This window comes from Hippocampus bargibanti, linkage group LG01 (assembly GCF_051943395.1).
Source record: "Hippocampus bargibanti isolate YZ-2025 linkage group LG01, ASM5194339v1, whole genome shotgun sequence".
Classification (NCBI taxonomy): Eukaryota; Metazoa; Chordata; class Actinopteri; order Syngnathiformes; family Syngnathidae; genus Hippocampus; species Hippocampus bargibanti.
Window position 1 is genome coordinate 8,477,115 of NC_142734.1, and position 12,525 is coordinate 8,489,639.

Here is a 12,525-nt window from a genome sequence, read left to right on the forward strand (position 1 = left end):
TTCAAGAGGAAATACTAACTAAATGGCACGTACGTCTCAGAAAATCGGTTGAACCAAAGCATATTTTCATACAGTAGCAGTTTGAGTGAGTGCTTTTAGAAAGGGAGAGATTTTGGTCAATACCTGGGAGCGGTTGGTTAGTCGATAGTTTCCACTCCAGTCTGACAGGTTGAGCTCCGCTGTACAATTTACACCTGAAGCTGGCCGTTTCGCCAACACGAACTGCTGCACTGTGAGGCTCAATGGCGATGATTGGACTTTGAAGACCTATCAACAGACAGCAGTGTATTTGGAAATATATATTTGTTGATGTCAATGAATCATCAAAATGAATTTATCATTGACAATGACACATTTTGGGAGCGAGAGTGCGGCATTGGCATATTGTGGCACCAACAAGTCTAGGAACACAAATAGAAATTGAGATTGTTCAATCTGAATGCAGTAATTACATTCAGCAAACAACCACTAATGGTTTCGGTCATGCACTGTCTAAGTTTGCCTTCACCTTCACCATATGGATGTGAAATCTCAGGGGAGCTTACGTGAGGATGACGACGTGACTGAGACAGAGATGGAAGCCCGGTGAATTTGCGATCCAGGAGCGCTCTGCACTTGACAGATGTACTCTCCTGAGTCATCCGTGGTAGCTGACAGTATACGAAGCTGACTGCCAACAACCTGTACACAGCAGATGCAGTTAAGTGAAGCAAATGCAATTAATAGAAAAAATACGATGCTTTACATTTAACCTTTCCAAATATTGACGCATGTCAATATGCCACATTTGGTTGTGAAGATTTTGATTTTTACACTGCTCATCTTAACTGAACTCAACTGGCTTTCTGGAGCACTTTAAAACAACCATTGCTTTATACGAATCACCACACACACAGCAGAAATAATTCAAACAACAAAACAATGTGTATGGGCAAAGCCCATACACACAAAGCCACTAAAATATTTGTGTGGATAAAAACATTCAAAAGGACTCTATATAACATATATGCTCCCTCTTTTGAGTACCAGTTAAGGGCGAGCAGCAGCCTTTTTTTTGACAAACTGGAGATACTTAATGGAGGCTGAATTCAAAGTGAAGTGCATTACAATAATCTAGCCCCGATTAAGTGTGAGAACCTTGTATGCTGCACTGATATAAAACATATGGGCGTGCTGGCCTATTCAAATCTACCTGGTGATTGGAAGACAGACTTCCACTTGCTCTTGTCCAAGTTACTCGGGGAGGAGGATTTCCAGAGACGATACAATTGAGGTACAGGTTGTGACCCTCGTGGACGTCTGCTTCAGATGGCTGGATTCTCACAATTGAGGAACCTTGATTCGCTAAAATGAGCACAAACATACCACGTGAAGACCTCGGCTGCTAATCGACTCCAAGAATGAATGGACAGAAGAGTTCACCTTTGAGCACCAAAACTTTAATGGGTGCACTGTTGGAGCCCAAGGGGTTGCTGCCCACGCACATGTACGTGCCTGAATCTGATACTTTGACGTCTGGGATAAGTAGCGTACCGATGTCGGTGCGGTCCATGCTAGCCTAGGGAGTATGTACCACAAAGTGAGGAGATTAGAATGACAAAATGCACAACATTTTTCATCGTTTGGCTTATTGCGACAGCATAGCAAGCAACTGGCGATGAACACTGGCTACATATCTGGATCTAGACCTTTGAGACAAACATAAATAAGACGCTGTGGCATCGCTAGCTAATGCAACACAAAAGCGCTACTGCTACTGCGAATTCTACTGGATATGTTTGACACACAGATTATTGCATTAAAGGATGACTACATAGGGGCTGTTAAAAGAGACTACGACATACGGTGGTTGTGTGATTAAGCCTGACAGATACTACAGAAACATGTCCTCAAATGAACATAAAAGAAAAAAGTAGGGACAAAGCCCACCCATCTTGGGAAACCTCTTGGTCTTTTTAAACCAGATCTTGACTATTGAGCTTCTAGGCTGAAAATGACATTTTATTAAAATTCCTGGATTGGGAAGAGGCAGTGGGGTGGGGCTGTTGGGCTGGGGGTGGGGTCAGGAAAGGCATTTCCGCATATGGGGGCTATTTGGGCATGGACAAAGCTGTCCGAATGTAAGCCGGGCTACACTGAGCAGTAAACGTGGCAGGCCCTGGCTCAGCGCGTGTCTGAACACACCGGCAACTTTACAAAGCCAGCCATGTGCCAGAATATACAGAATTTCTGGTCGGTTGCACTGCAGTCTGGTTTTGGCTGGGAACGGCTGAAGTAAGGGAATGGCACAACTAAACAGGCCCCAGAGCAGGGTGCAGCCAATAAAGAAAACATTGAGGGGAAAAGATGCATGAAATGCTTCCACTGTCTACTATATGCATTCTAGTGTTCACAGATGAAGTTGCTTGTGGTATGAAGAGGACGGTACAAAACAAAGGACAATGGATCATCAATAATCATTTTTTGTGATATTTTTTATGTAATTTATAACTTTCAGGGGGGTAAAACATCCACATATTGCCAAAGCCTTAATTCATTAATGTTGGATTGGATTGGATTTGCCTTTATTCGTCTCGAGGTGGAGAAATTTACATTTACATGTTGCTTTGTATTACGACAAGAAAGCGCACCCCGCAACCCTTGTGATTATAAGCGGATGAGAAAATGGATGGATGAAAGCACGCGCTGCAGGCATGTACATTAAGAAGACAATTGGATCCAGTAAATTGGTTTTAATTTTTTTTGGCCACCAACTCAGAAATTAATGGTTCCTAAAAGGCATGAATCAAGGACATATTGGATCATGCACTTAGGGAACAAAGTGTGAAGATGGTGTGAGTGGAGGACAGTAGCTGCGATCTACAGGATAGGACAGAGAGACAGTGGACAGATGGACAGACCTGCAGCTCCTCATTACGTCTGTGTAACACATCGATACTGTTGCTTTTAAACTGTTGGAAACCGTGAGAAGGAACGGCCTGAGTAAACGTCAGAACAAGGGGAGGTGTCAAAAACAAAAAGGATGAGGTGTGGGGGAAGACATAAACAGGGAAGGAAAAAAAATAGAGAAAAATGGTCAAAACGCCGAAACACTCACGGTATTGGAATCACCTGTGCAAGAAAGGGTTTGTGAGCGCACGCAATCATGTTAGCATCATCTTAGGTACACATTGTCATCTCACCTGGGATGGGATTTGTCCTCCGTTTTTAAGCCAGGTGAGCTTCGGGGTTGGTGATCCGATTGCGCGACAGTACAACCTCAAGGTGTCCCCTTCATGGGCGTCGATATTTTGGGGACTAACTTGGACTTGAGGCTGTGTGCCAAGTCCATTGCCGTTCGATCCTTAAAAAAAAAAGAAACATTAAAAAAGGGCAATGATTGTCAGATATTACATTCCTTCAGGTTTTTTTTTCTTGTATTCTTTTGGGTGGAGGAGCAATCTGCTCTAGTCATTGGATCTTTTTGATGTTGTGCAAAAGGGACTGCTGTGAAAAAATAAAAATAAAATGACAACACCAATCATGGCCTCAACCTCTTAATAATAATAATAATAATAATAATAATAATAATAATAATAATAATAATAATAATAATTCATGCGCACCAAATCCAGAAACAGCTTAAACAGCTTCTTCTCCCAAGCCATTAACTCTCTAAACAGTAACCCAAAGAGAAATGTATAGTGCCTCCATTTTTCGACGATACTAGTGCAGCGTGTTCTATCTGAGAAACATTCTTTATATATATTTAACATACTAAGACAAAGCAACATTAATAAATTAGGGCTTTGGCAAAAGGTGGACCGCCCGCCCCTGAAATTTATAAATTACAATACATATATGGTCTTGTGCAAGCTTTTGTAGGTCAAATTTTACCAATTAAAATATCACAAAAAACCTGATGTGTTAGAAAAAAATACACTTTTTACAAATCAACAGCAATAATGTATTTCATTTTAAAGCTAAGTCTGATTAAAATTTCCGGATTTGTTATGATCCTTATGCGTTATTCTAATTTGAAAGGACACATTTTGCCTTTGAAATAATTTTCCAAGAAGTGTGCAATTTTCAGCCCAAAATGTTTCCATGGGAGTAGTGTAGTGAGTCAGAGTTTCATAAATGAAGATATTGAGAGCATACTTTTGACAAAAAGAGAAGCCCATGCTTTGTGTTCGCCATGGGTGTTCAGAGCTTTGCAAGCATACTCCCCCTCATCTGCCTGGTCTACTGTTGTAAAGGTCAACACATTGCCTCTTATTACTGCCCTGGGACTCATTCTGTTCCCGGGACCGCCTGGAAAAAAAGAAGAAAACACACACAGACACACACATAAAATTACATCCCGCCACTCCACCAGTGGGGTTACAACAAATCTATTGGAGGTCCAACCGGTCATACCGATCCATTCAATGGCAGGATTTGGTTTGCCGGTCACTGTACAGCGAAACTCAGCTCTCTGGCCCTGATGGACAGTCAGTGTGGAAGGGCTGATGGTTGCCACAGGCTGGGCCACCTCAGCAGCTACAAAAGATAAACCAGTAAGACGACCAATTGAAGGAATCTGCCGTGGGGTGCCGTATGGGCATTCTTAGTAGTCTTGCTGTGGCAGAGTTTATGAAGGAGAAAGAAAATGGCACGGAGCCATTGGTGGGGCCTCAGAACGTAATGCTGCCTGTAGGAGTTTGGCAGACTGATGTCCTGTAAGCCGCCAAAGCGAAAGAAAGGCTTCTTTCAGCAGGACTACAGCAGTTTCAGTATGTCAAGGCCAGCTGAGAAGCTTTGGGACGCTTGAAACTCGGACATTGTGACCTTCAACATATCAACTGCTTGGAGAGACTCCATCTCATTCGTGGGAAGGAAAATGTGATTGTGATTACTTTTTTTTTAGTCTGATTCACTCATTTCATTCAATTAATCTCCTATTTTTACATCTGTGTAAGATCTCAGTCGTACAGCAGTGGTCCATCGATGAGAAGGTTTCTTCAGCCGTCATCTGTACTTTTTTGAAGTTGTCGGACGTTTCGCTTCTTATCCAAGATGCTTCTTCAGCGAACTAAAGTCTTACTGGTAGTATCGGCCCTATACATATATCCGTAATGTCCAGACATGGCGGCGCCGGACTCACCTATGATAGGTCCCGACTTGGGGGGAGCAGAGGACCACTCCCTGAGCCCCCACCGATTGTTCCTCCATTCCTGACTAACGACTGGCCTGTTGGCCCCACTCCCTCCGGTATCACCCCATCAACATTACTAATGTTGCCTAACCTGTGTTGTCTAAGCAGGCTATTGTATGAACGATCCAAATTGAACCTCACCCCACCAGACCGGTTTAATGAAGGATTTAGCTTTTTTATGAAAATTGCTTCTTTTACTCCCCTTTCAAACCATCTATGTTCTTTTGCTAAGATTGTAACCTCCTCTCCTGTTTTTAATCATTGTATTAAACGTTATTGTCAGCCCTCAATCCACCCAAAGTCATAAGCATAAAAAGTACAATTCAAATTTAAATAATATATTATATACAAATATTTCTAATAAATAAAATCAAGATCGCAGTCAACAATTGACACTGCCAATGAAAATGATGATGATAACACAGGAATCACCATCCCAGATTAGAATAACATACACGTCAAAATAATGGAGGCTTTCAGAATCAGAAAACCTTTAATTGTCCCACAATGGGGAAATTAGCAGTCCATCATGAAAACAGCAAATGAGCAACATTTGCCACATTACGCTAGTTTTGCTATGAGTGAGGAGGCAACATGTATCACTTTATCTGTGTTTATAGTCGCCTCTTCCTCCTCAGGAAACTGAGGTCTTTTGGAGTTCAGGGGTCACTCCTAAAGACTTTCTATGACTCTGTGGTGGCATCAGCCATCCACTATGGCATTGTCTGCTGGTCAGGCAGCATCACCACCCGGGACAGAAAAAAGACTGGAGCGCTTTGTCAAGCGGGCCAGTTCTGTCGTGGGCTGCTCGCTGGACTCTCTAGAGGAGGTGGGCAACAGACGGACGCTAGCTAAACTAAAAGCTATGACAGACAGCCCCTCCCACCCCCTCCTGCCCATCCTGACAGCTCTGGGTAGCTCCTTTAGCCAGAGACTATTACACCCGCGCTGCAAGAAGGAGAGGTACCGCCGCTCGTTCCTACCGACTGCTGTCAGGCTTCACAATTCCCAATGATCACATGTGGAAAAAAAACAAAAAAAACCTGGACACTTGTAAATATGGGTTGTTGCAATATATCTAAATGCATTTCTTGATTCTGCACTATGTACAGTCTTGTTTATAGAACGGTTTTTGCACATCTACATTTGCACAGTATACAGTTGACATTTTTATTTTGTTATGCTTAGAATATCTTGTTCTCTATCCTTTCACTCCCACCCCAACCCCATCCCTCTTCAATTGCTGCTGTGGACTGCAAATTTCCCCATTGCGGGACGAATAAAGGTATTCTGATTCTGATTCTGATTCTGATTTATAGTCATATTAATTCTTCCACCTGAAATAAAACTGTCTTCCTAAATTGAGCTTGACAAATCCATCCCATCCAATTTATTTTCCTAACTGTCTATCACTATAGAAAATAAAGATACCGAACTTCTGTTCCTCTTTTGGTTAAGTTTGTATTAAACTCAAAAGTAAAATATTACTGTATTTGATTTCCATCAGTAAAACTGATGTTCATAAATATGTGACGCGGCACTTTTTTGGCTAAAATATTCAAAACGGCTGTAATGGGATGTATTAAACACAGTATGATGTTTGAAGCCCAGATCAGATCAGTTTCTCAGTTCAGGATGTTTCTTTATAAGAATAAGAGAAGGCGGGGCGAAAAATGGAAATAAGAAGAGACATCTCCAAAGTCTGAATGTTGGGACACTGCTACTTTTCAGAGTGATGAAAATTGTTGGGGTTTTGGAGCAAACTCAATTCAATCAAACTGATTTGCCATTTTTATATCGATTTGAAAACAAATGAAAATTAACATTTTTATCCACTGATACAATTTTACTATCAAACCATTTTCCATCATCTAATGAGGAAAATATATTTGAATCAAACAGCCTTCTGGATTAGACTAAGTTTGTTCCGAGGGTCCACCAGAAGTTTCTGGTGTCTTAGTCTTAGTTTTGTTTACATTCTTTGGCACTTCAGGCCTCATATTATCTGGCTCCTTCACAAACGCTCGATATAAAAATGGCTTTATCTTCCTGCTAGACCAAATCGAGTCGAGCCTGTTTGGGGCCATGTTGCGCCTCTCCGACTGATTCGGCAAACCCCAATTCAAAAACACAGTGCTCTCAACATTCATGAGGAATTGACCATAAGGCTGAACTGATATTTTTCTCTGGAGTGATAGAGCCTTGTAAACCAAGAGGAGAGACCAAGTAATGCTCATGTACAATCTAGAGCATGTTTGTGACTCAAACAAAGAGCGCAGTAGATTGTACATAGGGCCTACCAGGCCAAACGTGCGTCGTCTGGAGGAAGAGTGCATGCAGATGCAGAGGGAAGTGTACTTCCAAAGAGAGCGGAAACCATGCCCGTGCTGACTTACGCTTTCTGTGTCCTTCAAACATTTCATAGGCTGTGTAAAACATCTGTGTCTGTGAGGCCTCTAGAGATGGGGGAGGGAGAGGGAGAAGGGGATGCGGTGAGGGGACAGTTAAACTGATTGGTCAGTTCTTGCGATTATTGATCTTCCCGTCTCTCCAAGAGACATTTGCCAGTCTGAGGCCAAGCATAGCTGTAAAAATGCTCAAAAATCACTGAATTTTTCTGGTCAAACCAAAAAAAATCAGGTTCATTTTTGGAGCGATTGGGAGACTCCAGAAATAGGAAAGGTGCATTTAATGGAAAATAATCGCCGTGGAACTTACCGTAAATAAAAATGCATCATTATGAATGACCCTGATGTATCCCACCAGGGATCGTACAATGATTTATGGAACTGTATCTGCATACGTTTCATATGAATTCTTTAAAGGACAACCGACGTCACTTTTTTGTTTCTTAACTGACATCAGAAAAACGTTTTATAGCATCTAAAATACCCAAAACACGCAGTATGATATTTTTATTTAAATGCAAAACACCAATAAAAATGACTTAAAGTGTCCAAAATCTGCAAAAAATTGAGCTGCGAATTGGGCATTCTCAGAAAGTCCCGCCCCCAGTTCGTGACGTCACACCAAGATGTCTTGCATTGCTGGAGAATCAAAACATTGGCTTCAGATTCGGAGAATATGCTTTCTTGTTACACATCCAGTTATGAATATGATTCAAATAGTTCTGAAGAGGAAAGCATACATGTTTGCAACCGATTAAAGCATTTATTCCGTGCCATTATGAGGCAACATTGAGGCAACATTGTCTCACTGAAAAACAGGCACAAAATGGCGACCTCCTGTGGCCACCTCCGTTTCCACAGGCTGATAAATTCCTTATATGGAGCTTGGACGCCCTCTTCTAACGGCATTTGGGTGCAACACGAGGTCCCCAGACCAAACAAGTACAGCAAAATACATTGATGTGATGGAAGGACCGCTACAATGCGTCTTTTTTCGGTCAGGGACGTTCCTTTCGTGACGTCACGTACGGACTCGTCACCAACTCAAAAACAAGACTTCCTGAATATTCAGCGCGAGTCTTAAAACGTAAAATATAGCTATATGCGGTGGAATCTTATTAAAATACGCTCAGTAGAAGTCATTTGAAGCCATTTTACAAATTATGGACACAACTTGTCCGGAGATGACGGTTGTCCTTTAAAGGTCTCGTATAATATTCATCAAACATTTCACCATCAATTTAGTTGCATTCCGAATCAGGAATTGTGCTGTGGTCAGACCGGGGTAATTTGAGTTAAGAAAAAAAATAGCAAAATAATGACAACCAACACACTAAAACTATTTTTTTAACAAAATAAAATAAAACTAACTTTTTTTAGGGAGCGGGTAGGAAACTAATGGAAACTGTTACCACAATTTTTAATGATACAAAGTGTCCTTCATTTTCATCTTTCTCAATTCATTTAATTTCCACCTTTGGGATCTGATTTTGGTCTTACAGCACAGCTGTCGTATTAGAGTTGTGGTTGGTCCTTCTGCCATTTGAAGTAATGTCTTAGAACAGAAACCAATAAAAATGAACAAAGGAATGAGGCCGTTCCACCATGAACTTGCATGGTTGTTACTGTATGGCTTCAATGACTATCCTGCTTTGGTCACTTACTGTCAGTCAGCCCAAAACGCAAAGTGAGACAACCCCTTGTATGTATCCATTTTATCTATCTATCTATCTATCTATCTATCTATCTATCTATCTATCTATCTATCTATCTATCTATCTATCTATCTATCTATCTATCTATCTATCTATCTATCTATCTATCTATCTATCTATCTATCTATCTATCTATCTATCTATCATCTATCTATCATCTATCTAGCTCTCGCTATCCATCTTTCGTGTACTCAGTATAATGGGGCTTCATATCTCTCAATTATTATACAATGAGCTGATTGTCTGTGGACGACTATACATTACCTGTCTGATTTGATTTGTGGAATGCTGTTATTAAATATTTTGGTTGCATTTTCACAACAAAAAAACTTGGGGGGATAATTTTTAATCCGGCATGAAGAAAGAAAAAAAACTAACAAAAATACATAAAAAAAACATTTTAGATTTAAAAAAAAAATGAAAACTAACAAAGAGGCTTTGCAATTTAATTGAAATTAATGTAAATGAAAACAAACAAAAAAACTACATATCAATTAAAAATAAACCAACTAAATTTTAAACCTGCTATCAGCCTGGCATAGGCACTTGAACGTCAGCTTTCATACACGTCCCTCTTTGATTTAAAAAAAAAAAAAGCATCTGGCTCATGCATTTCGGGGTGTCAACTTTCAGACTTACCTCTTACATTTATTGGAAATTAAAGCTGACCACGTGTTAATGGAAAGTAGACCAGGGTGCTACCATAGCACAATGTTGGGTGGGTAAATTAGTAAAATAAAATCAAATGCAATGACAAATTGACTGTTTTTTTTTCATAGAGCTTCAAAACACACACAAAAACTCACACAGCATGACAATGAAACAAATATGCGGGTATGGGGTGTATCATTGCTACACATGCAGGTTAGTAGCAACATCAAAAGAAATTGTGAGTTATATTACAGATGCTATAAACATACAGCTTGTGGTCATTTTTGAAATGGCATTTTATTTATGTTCACAATAACAGGAGCTCTTTTCTTACAATAGAACAATCTCCTTGCCATCACTTTAACTCATATTTTATTTTCCACCAAATGTTTTCACAGTTATGATAAATATTACAAATTTAAAAATAAACAACTTAGTGTGGACGTTTACATGTGAGATGTTTAAAAAATATATATGTCAAAAACATGTTTCATACCAGCAACTTGAAGTATATTTGTGAAATAGAGAAAGCATCAAAGAGCATGGATAAAGAAAAAAAAGTGATGCAAATAAAAGTTGATGGGCTAAAATGAAGCATAAAAGAACTTACTGTATTAGGTTTATAAAGCTCTCATAAAACTCTACACATGGTTCGTAGTTCGTTTGCCAGATTGAAAATGTTCTGGACGATATTTCAGTCAAAGATGTGTCAACAACCTTAAAGATTAGAAAACCACAGTTGTTTGCATGGCTCTTCTGCGTCTTGAATGGAACACAACCGTGCCATAAATGTGACTCGTGCCGGCACTCGGGAAACACTGGCTAATACAGGAGCGAGTTAAAAAGTCAAACACAAGTTTTGCCAACTGCATGGCACACAGCACCATTTTGGTCACGAGCATCCATGACCTGCATTGTTTCGATGTCACAGCTAATTCATGAAAGAATTCTGGGCGTCTTTCAGTTGCTCCTTAAAGACGTCCTCTTTCATTGTCTGAGTCACAAAAGCACCTGAAAGGCCTCCACATTAACTCCTCACCATTACACTCTTCAGCTCTGACAGGCCGGACACCAGGGAGCCCAAAGGTTAAAGATTCAACACCCTGCTAGTAGAATCTCAAGCCGTAGGAATCAGCAGCTCAACACCCATAGCAAATAAACCATTGATCTCATAATACAGTGAATGTCTAGTCCCAAGTTTTCATTTTAAAACACCACAAGCTGCATTTCAGCAGACAGAGCAGGAATTTCCTTGAATCAGACAAAACTGCAGTAGCAAGGTTAAAAAAAAGGTTGTTGCAGAGCCGTGACAGGCCATGAATAGAATGCAATGACAAGCAAAGTCTTGAGAGCAAAAAGCCAAACTATTGGAAGTTAAGGCTGAAAGCTTCGAATGCTGTTAGCTAGTAGCCAGCCAGGTGTTCAAAGAGCACAGAAAAGCAGAGAAGCATGCACCGTTGCAAGGTGAAGCAAGGTGAAGGGGCGGGGAGGAGTCAGAGCTGGTTGGACGGTGGAGGAGGCTAACGGTGCCAAGGATCACAAACCTGGCACATAGAGGATGGCTTTGCCCTCGTCCATAGCGTACATGTTGGAGCCCGTGCAGACGTACACGCCAGCGTCCTCTGGCTGGACGTTCTGAATTGTTAGGATGCCGTTGAAGTCCATCGCTCGGTTGGGAAGCTTCCCGTTACCCTGACGGGTCCAGACCAGGGTGTAGGCCGGCGACTGCAAGACAGAATGTTTAGCCATGTCAGCTTAACTATTCACTGCTGCTAAGAAATCTTGGACTCTCTTCTTTCATCAGAAAAAAAGAGTTAATTCCTAAATTATATGGGCCTAGAGTTATATGAGCTTGAAATGGGGGCGACTGTCACAATTGGTTTATATAGCGCTTTAACAACAGCTGAAGCTGTAACAAAGAGCTAACATTGACAAAAGGCAAATGCTGCCCCCTCGTGGAAGGGAGAAAACATTGCCAGAGGTCTGGCCAGCTTTAATCGGCACCAAAGCAAGCAAAAAAAAAAAAAAACTAACAAAAAACAAAACAACAAATGGCGCTCTACGTCATATTTCTCAATTCCAGAATAAATTTGTAAATGGCAGTGAATGAGTTAAATATCGCTCTTTATGAGGTTATAGTCAATAATATGTGGCTTTTCTTTGTTGATTTGATACAACATAGGTGAAGTTATCCACCGTATTATTATTATTATTATTATTATTTGCACAATGTTGAATAAATGTATACAGTTGACACTTTATTTTGTTATGCTTAGAATATCTTGTTTTATATCCTTTCACCCCCTCCCCTACCCCATCCCTTTTCAATTGCTGCTGTGGACTGCAAATTTCCCTATTGTGGGACGAATAAAGGTATTCTGATTCTGAAATGAACATGGCATCATCAGCCAATGATAAATTTATCACAAGGATCTCCTTAGTACCTTGCTCTTTGCTGTGCAGATGAAGTTTACAGTCGAGCCCACCCGGACTGTTTGAGCTTTGGGCTCCTCAACTGTCACCTCAATGGATTTGATTGGGACACCTAAGAAAAAGAAAGTAGAATGATGAGCTG

The 12,525-nt window shown here is 40.7% G+C and overlaps 1 protein-coding gene across 19 annotated transcripts in view; it reads right to left on the reverse strand.

The window, feature by feature from the left end:
• Window positions 1-12,525, reverse strand: part of hspg2 (heparan sulfate proteoglycan 2) — a 96,603-nt gene that overhangs the window by 19,254 nt on the left and 64,824 nt on the right. For 17 of the 19 annotated variants that reach the window (XM_088994062.1, XM_088994029.1, XM_088994068.1 and 14 more), the window contains 11 exons: window positions 12,395-12,495; window positions 11,495-11,675; window positions 7,573-7,632; window positions 4,399-4,521; window positions 4,141-4,293; window positions 3,183-3,343; window positions 2,901-2,978; window positions 1,423-1,558; window positions 1,193-1,344; window positions 546-681; window positions 124-267 (listed from right to left, as the gene is read on the reverse strand). In XM_088994062.1, coding sequence (XP_088850188.1) covers window positions 124-267; window positions 546-681; window positions 1,193-1,344; window positions 1,423-1,558; window positions 2,901-2,978; window positions 3,183-3,343; window positions 4,141-4,293; window positions 4,399-4,521; window positions 7,573-7,632; window positions 11,495-11,675; window positions 12,395-12,495 — 1,425 coding nt within the window. The remainder of the gene's footprint in view (window positions 1-123; window positions 268-545; window positions 682-1,192; window positions 1,345-1,422; window positions 1,559-2,900; window positions 2,979-3,182; window positions 3,344-4,140; window positions 4,294-4,398; window positions 4,522-7,572; window positions 7,633-11,494; window positions 11,676-12,394; window positions 12,496-12,525) is intronic. The other 2 variants (XM_088994085.1, XM_088994102.1) reach the window with 2 other exon arrangements.